Source organism: Aptenodytes forsteri, unplaced genomic scaffold, assembly GCF_000699145.1.
Source record: "Aptenodytes forsteri isolate BGI_AS27 unplaced genomic scaffold, ASM69914v1 Scaffold139, whole genome shotgun sequence".
NCBI lineage: Eukaryota > Metazoa > Chordata > Aves > Sphenisciformes > Spheniscidae > Aptenodytes > Aptenodytes forsteri.
Genome location: NW_008794414.1, coordinates 1,333,588 through 1,343,316, shown reverse-complemented (window position 1 = coordinate 1,343,316; position 9,729 = coordinate 1,333,588). Strand labels below are relative to the sequence as shown.

General features: G+C 36.5%; 1 protein-coding gene across 1 annotated transcript in view; it reads left to right on the top strand.

The window, feature by feature from the left end:
- UBXN2B (UBX domain protein 2B) overlaps positions 1 to 5,848 on the top strand; it is a gene marked incomplete at its 5' end in the record, with an annotated part of 15,875 nt that extends 10,027 nt beyond the window's left edge. Inside the window, 2 exons of the mRNA XM_009289300.1 lie at positions 1,846 to 2,007; positions 4,174 to 5,848. Coding sequence (XP_009287575.1) covers positions 1,846 to 2,007; positions 4,174 to 4,336 — 325 coding nt within the window. The remainder of the gene's footprint in view (positions 1 to 1,845; positions 2,008 to 4,173) is intronic.
- Between the last annotated feature and the right edge of the window lie 3,881 nt (positions 5,849 to 9,729).

Genomic DNA, 9,729 nt, shown 5'->3' with positions numbered 1-9,729 from the left:
ACATACTCTGCTCTGGCTTAGCTGCAGTACATGTTGTCTTTTACTGCTAGAATCATCACAAAGGGCATAGGAGATGCTTTTGCAACAATATGGCTGATGCTTGACTTAATGCAGATGGAAAGTATTTTTGTATGGGAGCAACTCAGCTATTTTTTCTGAAATGAAGCAGCAGAAATACTGTCTTGAAATATAACCTTGTAAACAGTCACTCATTATTATACAGGGCAAGACTGTTAGCTTTAAGAAAGAGAAATAATTTGATAAACTGTTTTTTTAATTTGATCCAAAATAAATGAGCAATAAGTTGTATCAAAATCTCTCAACTTCTACTAGGATTCGGTTAAAAATTCAAATGATGCTGCAAAAAATCTATAGTAGGAGCTGTTTTTTTAAAATCAATGAACCAGAGAAATTGTACATGCTCCCCTAGATGAAATAATGCTGCAAAGCCTGGATTGTGGGAGAGGAGGGACTCAACTTTTAACCTCTGACTGGAGCCCCCACTTCCTCCAATTCTAGTGTCATCTCCAACTACAGTATAAAATTCATAAATGTAGTTAAGAAAAAAGAAATTTAATGATTTAGAAAAGCTTATACCCAGTTCTGTTTCATTTGCTGTCCCGGTGCAAGAGTAGGTTGATGCTGTTAAAGCTCTAACGTACATAATTCAATTGAACTGATGCATAATGTGCCAAAATTCATTCCTGTGACTGAACATTTCAGACTACTTTGTCCAAAAGTGCATAATCTCTGTTCAGCTTAAGCCAGTCAGTAAGACTAAACAGTAATGTGGCCTAAACTCTGCCAGTCATCAGCCTTTTCACATAACAGCTATAGGCTTTATAGCATCTTTTCCAGCTGACTTGATATTAGCTGTTGAATTGTAAATAATTCTAGGTTTCTGTTCGTGATTGCATTTATTCATTTAATATGTTGTTTGGTTGCCAAAAAAAGGTATTACTGGTGTGCTTCTGCAAGTAATTTAATTCAATAAATGATTCTTGGCTGTTTCCAATCTATATTTCATCTCTAAAAATGAGGAAGTGTGCTCAGTAAAACTGAGGTGGTTAAGTTCTGGTAGGAGTGACATAGGGAACAATTGTATATAATAACTTCTTCACTTGAGCACTTGCTCAGATGATTAAAGAAAATAGGTGGGGAAGAGAGGAGGTTCTGTATATAAGAAAATGTGCACACCTGTTGTGTGGCATTTTTGTTTGTTTTGGTAGCGTATGAAGTCTCAGGTATGTAAGCAATGAGGGGAGTAGCCAAATGGTTATCTCCAGTCAGATGGATATTACTTTTAGACTAAATGTAAAAAATTCCAAGCTTACTATGTGGTGATATCAATTACCTGTCAGTATCATTTGTGCTCTAAAAGGGTGGGGGATGCCCGGAATCATAAAGTAGTGCTCCCAAAAGCAATTACGAAAGCAGTTTGGGTCAGTTTAATGCAGTGTAATGGTGCATGATTATTTTTTAATATAGTCCATGAGGTACAATATATAAATCTTAGTATCATTTCATGCTCTGTAAGCATAAACAAAGATGGTTTTGTTGGTACTTGATTACCTATTTAAAATCATGCAAATGCAATGATATGCACAGTTACAAGAAAAAGAAATATGAAATATTGCAATCATTGACAAACTACAAAAGCATTATTTGTGTCTCTATTTAAAAAGCTGTATTTATACTTAGTTCAGATAACTTTGAGAGGATTTTCATTGCTCATTTGTACTAGCTATACGTGGTAGTCATTCAATGAAAAAGACAACTGAAACATTATTCAGTTCTGGTTTGACTTCATTAATAACATCTGCTTTATTTTTTTCAATCCTCTAGCCTTACACCTGAAATAGTCAGCACACCTTCTTCCCCAGAGGAGGAGGAGAAATCCATTCTTAATGCGCCTGTTCTGATTGATGATTCCATGCCAGCAACTAAAATTCAAATTAGATTAGCAGATGGAAGCCGGTTAATACAAAGATTTAATCAAACACACAGGTAAATTGATTCTGCATCAATGCAGGTAATCATAACTATTTTGATAAGTTTGTGTTTTGTCATTAAACGAATATCAGCAAGACAGCAAAAAGGGGAAAAATACAGCTCCACTGAAATGTTAGAGCTCTGTGTCATTTTCATAACACAGATGTACTGATAAACTGGCTATCAAAGCAAAATTCTGTAATTGGAAACACAAGATATTTGATAACTGCAAAGTCACAAACTTTCATGACCAGTTATGTCCTATGATTTGTAAGGACACGGTACCAGCCATAACTGTTCTCAGGGCAACTGAAATCTGGACAACCTCGCTATGTAGTCATCCCAACCCTGGGCCCTTCTTGGGAGGAGCATGTGGTTGACTCGGATGACCCTGTGAAGGCACTTTATTGCAAGGTGCTTTGGAGTATAGTCTGAATTGGAATATAGTCCGCACTACAGGCAGAGAGATGCTTTGGCCCATAATCAAGAACTCCGGCTTTCTACCTTGTTATACTTGAGACTATGACTAAGCATGACATGCGTTATAAGTGTAGACTGCAGCCCATATGCAGAAGGGTGTGTATATATATAGTACTCATTTGCAATTCTGGCATGTAGGCTGGACATATTATTGAGAACCAACCTTTGTTTTGTTTTGGATGGTCACCTCCTAGGAACTGGCAGCGTGTGAACTTGGTGGGTTTTTTAGATCTGTTAGTTTGCCGATTAGAGCTTGCCATCACTTTTATTAACATTGTTGGGGCATTGCCACAAATGGTGTTGGCCAACCCCATTTATTTGCCTAAGAGGTTGTGTTAGTGCAAGGTTCTGCAAAGCTCTACTTCACGTTGCATGGCTGAGCGAACTTTGGGCAGAGGGCAGTAGTTCCACCCATGCTTCACAGCAAGCAGGGTTCAAGTCAGCCCTGGTCTGAAATCTGCACCATTGTGTTAGAACGCAGCTGAAACTGAGCTTGAAGCCTGCTTGGAGGTGGTCTTAGCATGGACCCAATTCCATGTTAATATTGTTACATGGAGAGTTCACCTGTTTCCTTTTTTTCCTTCTGGCTCAGAATAAGGGTAGAGCCAATGTGCAGCTTTCTTCACCGACAACATACACAGACCACAATGAGGCAATTTTAGCTGAGATGCCAATAGGGAGGAAGATACAGCAATAATTCCCTGTATTTTAGCAGACCTGATAGTACAGGCTCAGATCCTTTCTTCACAGCACCTGCTGGAGAAGTGACTTAGATAAACAGTAGGGCTCATCAGGAGCCTCTGTAGCCATGGTGTGTTTTCTTTTGCCTGCATGAAAGAGTAGAAATGGTGAACTTCCCAGTAACATCTGTAACCAAGGGTGTGTTGACAGAAGCTTATTTTAATCATCATTAACTTTCTCTTGGATGTGGATCTCTTTAGTTATCCTTGCCATACGTATGATCAAGATCAGCTACTAAAGTGCATTGCTTGTGTCATAAGCCTTGAAGACTGATAGAAAGTTGAAGTCCCTGCTTATTTGGCTACAGTAAATCTGCCTACTTATTAGTTACAATAGATCTTCAAAGATTTATTGTCAGCTTACTGTCTTAGGTGAGAAATCTCAAATTTCAGTTTTACCTCTAAAATCTTATTTATTTTTCATCCATGTCTTACAAAACTAAATTGTTCTTGTTATACTGTTGATGTGATTGTTTTATGAACTGTTATTCAGAAATTCAATGCCAAGTGAAGGTAGGAGAAACCTCTTGTTCTATTAATAATTCCCCTCTGCTTTCTTATGACTGTCACCATATATTTTAAGATTTCTCCTTCCGTTAATAATTTAGCCTTTTTGGAATATACTAATTAATAGTGAAATTTTTGACAGCTGGTGTTGAAGTTACTTGACTTTCTATGCTAAGTATCAGTTTGCAATATACTTCGATGTTACAAATTTTATTTCTGTTATTTGAGAAGACAAGCAACAATAATTTTAATTTTTCAGGTTTTGTATGCAAGAAGCAAAAAATTCTAGGCCACAACCATTAGTCATCTGGATCAAATGGAAATGTAAACCCAATAGGATATATTAAATGGTTTAGTCTGTTAGAAGGTTTTGTGTTCTCTGATCATCTTAATGTTCAGAAATTTATGTCAAAATGGATCATACATAGTTTTCATGTCCATATCCTTTCCACAGGATTAAGGATATTCGAGATTTCATTATCCAGTCCCGTCCAGCATTTGCAACAACTGATTTTGTTCTTGTGACTACCTTTCCAAATAAAGAGCTAACAGATGAAAGCCTGACACTACAAGAAGCAGATATTCTTAACACTGTGATTCTTCAGCAATTAAAGTAATCTTACAGTTGTTGGTACAATATAGGGAGCGTGCTGTATTGTCATACAATATGTTTCCAACAGATGAAAAAAAAGGAAAGATCAGTGTCTTTTTATTCCCCCACTTTTGCGGATCAGATTTTTGGCTTTCATGTCTTCCAGCTATAGCATATCTAACTTTTTATTTTAATTTCTCAACATTGTCCAACCTTTTTTCAGTGTTAAAATTAAGCTTCCCTATGTTAGTATGTTTCGAAACACATCCTGTACTAAATGTGAAATGAGCTATGACTTTATGACTCCGTATTATTTTGAGGGGGGTGGGGTGAGAAGGATTTTTCTGAGGGGACAGTATCTTTCATACAGTTGGTAAGATTTGCACTATGGAAATGTTTTATGCTGCATTGACAAACAGCCATTTGAAAACTTAGCCTGTAGGTTATGTTTACCTTCCAAGCTGTATTAATATTAAAGGTGTTCTGTTTAATAGGTTGACAGATAATTAATGCCCTAATATAATTTTTGTATATTCTGTTTGTAGTGTTCCATGGTGCAGTATAATATTTATATTCTAGTTTTTATGTAATTTTCCCTGTATCGTTGCTCATACGAGTGAATCAGTTCAGGAGATGCAAACCTCAGCTATTGCAGGCTATAATAGATTGTTCTCATTTGTGTTCTAGTTGTTCTACTTGTGGTGAAAATAAGTATGAATTGTTTTCTTCTTGAAATTAGAGAAATGGGAGAGACCACTGTCATCTGGAGAAATGCTGTGATTTAGATTTCATGAGAGTAGGCCTGTGGTCACTTTGAACCTGAATATGCAGTTGAACCCTGTGCAGCTACGTGATTCTTCACATGAACAGTTACTTAAATAACCCCAAACAAAGAACACCGAGGTGCACAAACACAGAACTCATTTATGCTGTCACTTGCATACACAAAAGTAGACATGTTAATTGGTCATGTATTTTTGACCTGAATTTCAGGTCTTTATATTTGGAATTTTGGCCAAAGGCATTTTGTAATATTCGGTGGGGATTTGGTTGTGCAGCTTTCGCTATACTTTTTTAGAAGCTGTATAATTAAACCCCTTAATCTTTGAAATTATATATTTTTTCAAATAACTTGGCCCTACACTGCAGTGTGCAGGTAGGAGTCTTATGTTGTGGGCAAACTGGCTGCTGTGCTTTAGTAGTGTGCAGTTTTACAGTACTTGTGGCTTTATATCAGATGAGTGGATCACACTCTGAAGGAGGGTAAATGGGCTGTATCTCTTGTACCGATACACGTGTTAAGAATGCTGTTTTCACTGATTATTTTATTCTGAAAATATCAATATTTATTTATGCTAAGCTTATAATTGCTCAGTATATTTGATTAATCTTAAATTTTTTACCTCAAAGTAGATATTTGAGTAAATTCTAAACGTGCAATTGTATTTGAAGTATTTTGTTTTGTAATCTGAATATCTGCATGATGTTAATCATAATTCATTTCACGTGCTAAGTAATTAAAGTTTTAAGCTAAAAAGACCATAGGCAACACTTCTTGTTTTCTTCCTAATTTATGTTGTGATGAAGCGGTGATTGTGTTGCGTGCCAAATATCTAAGCCTAAGTGGAAAGGAACGGACACTTACTATGCTTATATTTTATATACTAACACTTCTCTATATAAATGCAAGGCCAAAGCCAGTATTGTGATATCGATCTTGGGCAATCTGTGCTTTGGGCATATTTCAGTTCAGAATATAGGTAAAGTTACATTGCTTATTACTTCTGAAGACCATTATTAATTAAACACTGATGTATGAAGGACGGTGGTTAAGTAAATTATATTTTTTTCCTCTTATTATGCCAAAAGCCACAACTGCATATTATCGCAATCTCTTTGTTTCAAATAGCTGGTAAATTTTAGTGTTTGGTAGCAGCTGACAGTAACTGGGGGTCCCAGTAGTTGATACTATTTTGTCAAGCACTAAGAAAATGTATCAGTGTTCGCGTTTTAAGTAGTTCACTGCTTCTCAGTACTTTAAAACCTATAGAATCTTCTGTCTCATAATTTTATGTGGTACCTTTTATTAACATTAAATTCTCACTCTTGTAGCTAACATCTTGGCATTTTTAGCACAAAACAGTTCTTTGAAATGCAATCCTGTGTGGATATGCAGTTAAGACTGGCTACAAGGGAGAAGGGAGACTGAAACAAGGGAGAAGGAACTTGGTAGAGAATGATGATCTTTCCCTCACAGCAAGGCTGCTGAGCTTCTTGGGAATTCCTCTTAGCTTCAGTGAAATACAGGTAATAATCCTGTCGCTTGTAGGCAGCTGGTGAAAGGCTCAGGCTTCACCTCTGCTTGTCTTTCCCAGAAATCCTTTATCACACAAGAGCCAAATAATGCAAAACTGAATGTTTTCTCTTAAGAAAATCTCTGGACCTGAATACTTGTTGTTTTTTTTTTTTTTTTTTTTTTTTTTTTTTGGACACTGCTCCCATCTTTGTAATAATTTTTTCTGGGTAAACACAGTCAGGCTTCTTAGTTTTTGGGGTTTTAGTTTTTTTCAGCAGCGCATGGAGATGTTTGTAAACATTCTGCTTTAATCTAACTACTGGACACACTTGTACAATTTTAACAGCTATGTCATGCTGTTCTCTCTCTTTGGTGAAAAATCTGTCCAATATTAAATGAACCAAGGACGAACATGCAAGCAATCAGAGGTGCTATTACTAGCTCCCTGCGCAGTTGCCTGCACTAAGCTAAAGCGCCCATGATCTTTAAATTGTATTATTCTGTGCAGGGAGAATAGACTGAGAGATGCACCTTCCCCTTGCTCATGCTGTTTAAGCCTGACAGGCCTCAGCGTAGGCATGTGCTGTTCTACGGGCAGACGAGACAGTGAGCAGCAAGAGTCTGGAATGATAAAAATTTAATTCACGGCACACCAAAAGCGGTAAGCTTGTGGTGTTTCTGTGGGATGGATATAGTTGGAATGGGTTCCTGAAGAGAAAGTAAGACTGGTACTATTTAGCTGCTCATCAATTATTTGAAAATAAACTTTGAAAATCCGAAGATTAATGTAATGAGAAACAACAGTAGGCAGCAACGGTGGTGAACATTTAGTGAACTGTAGCGATTGGATCAACCGCATCCTTAATACAGCCGAATGTCCAGTTACGAATCTGGAACCAACTGTGAAAGACACTAGCTGCCTGGAAAGGAGTTGAATGACAGTAGGAAAACAATGCAGCAGAACTGTTTACACCCCTTTGAGGTTTACAGAGTTGACTTTGTGTCTGGGAGATGATTTTAATCTGTGTGTTTGTTATTGGTGAGTGTGATACTGTTTATGCTGCTGGTCCTGCTTCTGGAACTTCAGAGATGGGGCCAGAAAAAAAAATCAGTGGAAGTGCTGAATTAAATATCTTATCTTAAAAGAGCTCAAAACAGGTAGTTTATCAGGAAGAAAAGAGAGAGACGAGGTGATTTAAAGTGGGCAGTTATTTCACAGGTGGGGAAAAAGTATTATAGGGCTGTTCGGTAGAGAAAAGCATAACAAGAATACAAAGGGAACTTCAGAGATGGGGCCAGAAAAAAAAATCAGTGGAAGTGCTGAATTAAATATCTTATCTTAAAAGAGCTCAAAACAGGTAGTTTATCAGGAAGAAAAGAGAGAGACGAGGTGATTTAAAGTGGGCAGTTATTTCACAGGTGGGGAAAAAGTATTATAGGGCTGTTCGGTAGAGAAAAGCATAACAAGAATACGAAGCTTGTACAAAGCTGGAAACTCAGTTCAGGTTTTTTCAAAGTGAAATTAAAACACATTTTTCAATATATGAACTACTGGAATGAACCAACCTTGAAAATCAGCTTCTCTATCTTCTGGTTTTTTGTTTAATTCTCATTGTTATGCTGGCTTTCGCTAAGATTTGTTTTAATTAAACCAAATTTATTTGGGTTTTGCTACTGAGACAACAAGGTAAAATAAGATAGCTTGGTTTTTGGAGCAATTTACTTTGCCTTTTTCTAGTCATACTTAGAATTAATAAATTCTGCTTTATGTTTCATATTTGAAGGCTGGAAATGTCCAGTACCTCACTGCGCATCTTCAATATTTTCATTACAGACCTTCCAAAAAAAAGTCTGCTGAACAGATGATTAGCAGAACTCAGATTACAGACCAGAACTCACCTTTTACACTTCTTATTTGCACCTCTCCTCCTTTAGTAACGTCCTTGTTCTGTCCATAATTGAAGAGCTCTGTGGCAGCACGTCTGAATGTTAAAGGAAAGAAACTAAGTTTAAAAAGTTTTTCATCTAAAGCTGTGAAGTGGGTATCTGGTTCTCGTCTGTTTGCTGGGAGCTGTCTGCTCTTGAGTGAAATATGTGATCTATAAGCTACGTATTCAGGCTCTTTTTCTGGGGTATGAGAAGATAGATGTCTTATTCCAAACTGCATTAAGGTAAACTGAGCGAGACATTCTTAACTGTGGAATTAAAAAAAATTCCTTTGGGGAATTATTCTGGAAGAGCTTCTATTTTACATTTATAAATCTACCTCAGTCCAAATTAATTTGGTGAGATCTTAGACCATTTAAATACTAATGAGCAAGTACTTCCAAATGGGAATACCCAGGAGTCATTTTTCCTGTATAATGTTTTTAGCTGAAGTTTGAATAGAAGGAATTACTTATGCAGGGCTGTGAAGTTATTTATTTCATGGAATTCTTAGTGTCTTACTAGGTGCTGATATAAAAATTTTGATTGTCTATTCTAGCAAAAAAAAAAAAAAATTGATAGTGTTTACTAGCTCTATCCTAAAAATTACCAAATAATTGCACTTTGAGGACAAAATAAATTTTCTGATTTCCAAATTAAATTGTAATTAACTCTCTCATGGTCATAGCTGTCCACAGTGTTTTGGACCAATGGAAGCTTCAGAACTTTAGTGCCTGCATTGTGCAAACCCCACACAAATGTTCCATTTCAGTGAACAGAATTCATTTCTGTTTATCTTGCAACTGTTCCTAATCAAGTTACATTAAATCATCATTAATCAGATGGTCACAATGTAAATGTCCTTACAGTCTTTCGTGCCGATTTAGTTAATCCATTTTAAATTAGATTTTACAAATAAAAATCTCTGCCTGAATGTGAAAATGTAAGTGCTAGTTTTTTAGAAAGTTCGCAGTTAATAGAGAAGAACTTAGATAAGGTATTTATTTCTACTTGCATTTGAATTCTTCTCTTAGCAAGCTGGTTCTTGTTTGTCCTGGTTTCAGCAGGGATAGAGTTAATTTCCTTCCTAGTAGCTGGTACAGTGCTGTGTTTTGGATTTAGGATGAGAACAAAGTTGATAATGCACCGATGTTTTAGTTGTTGCTAGGTAATGCTTACACTAGCCAAGGACTTTT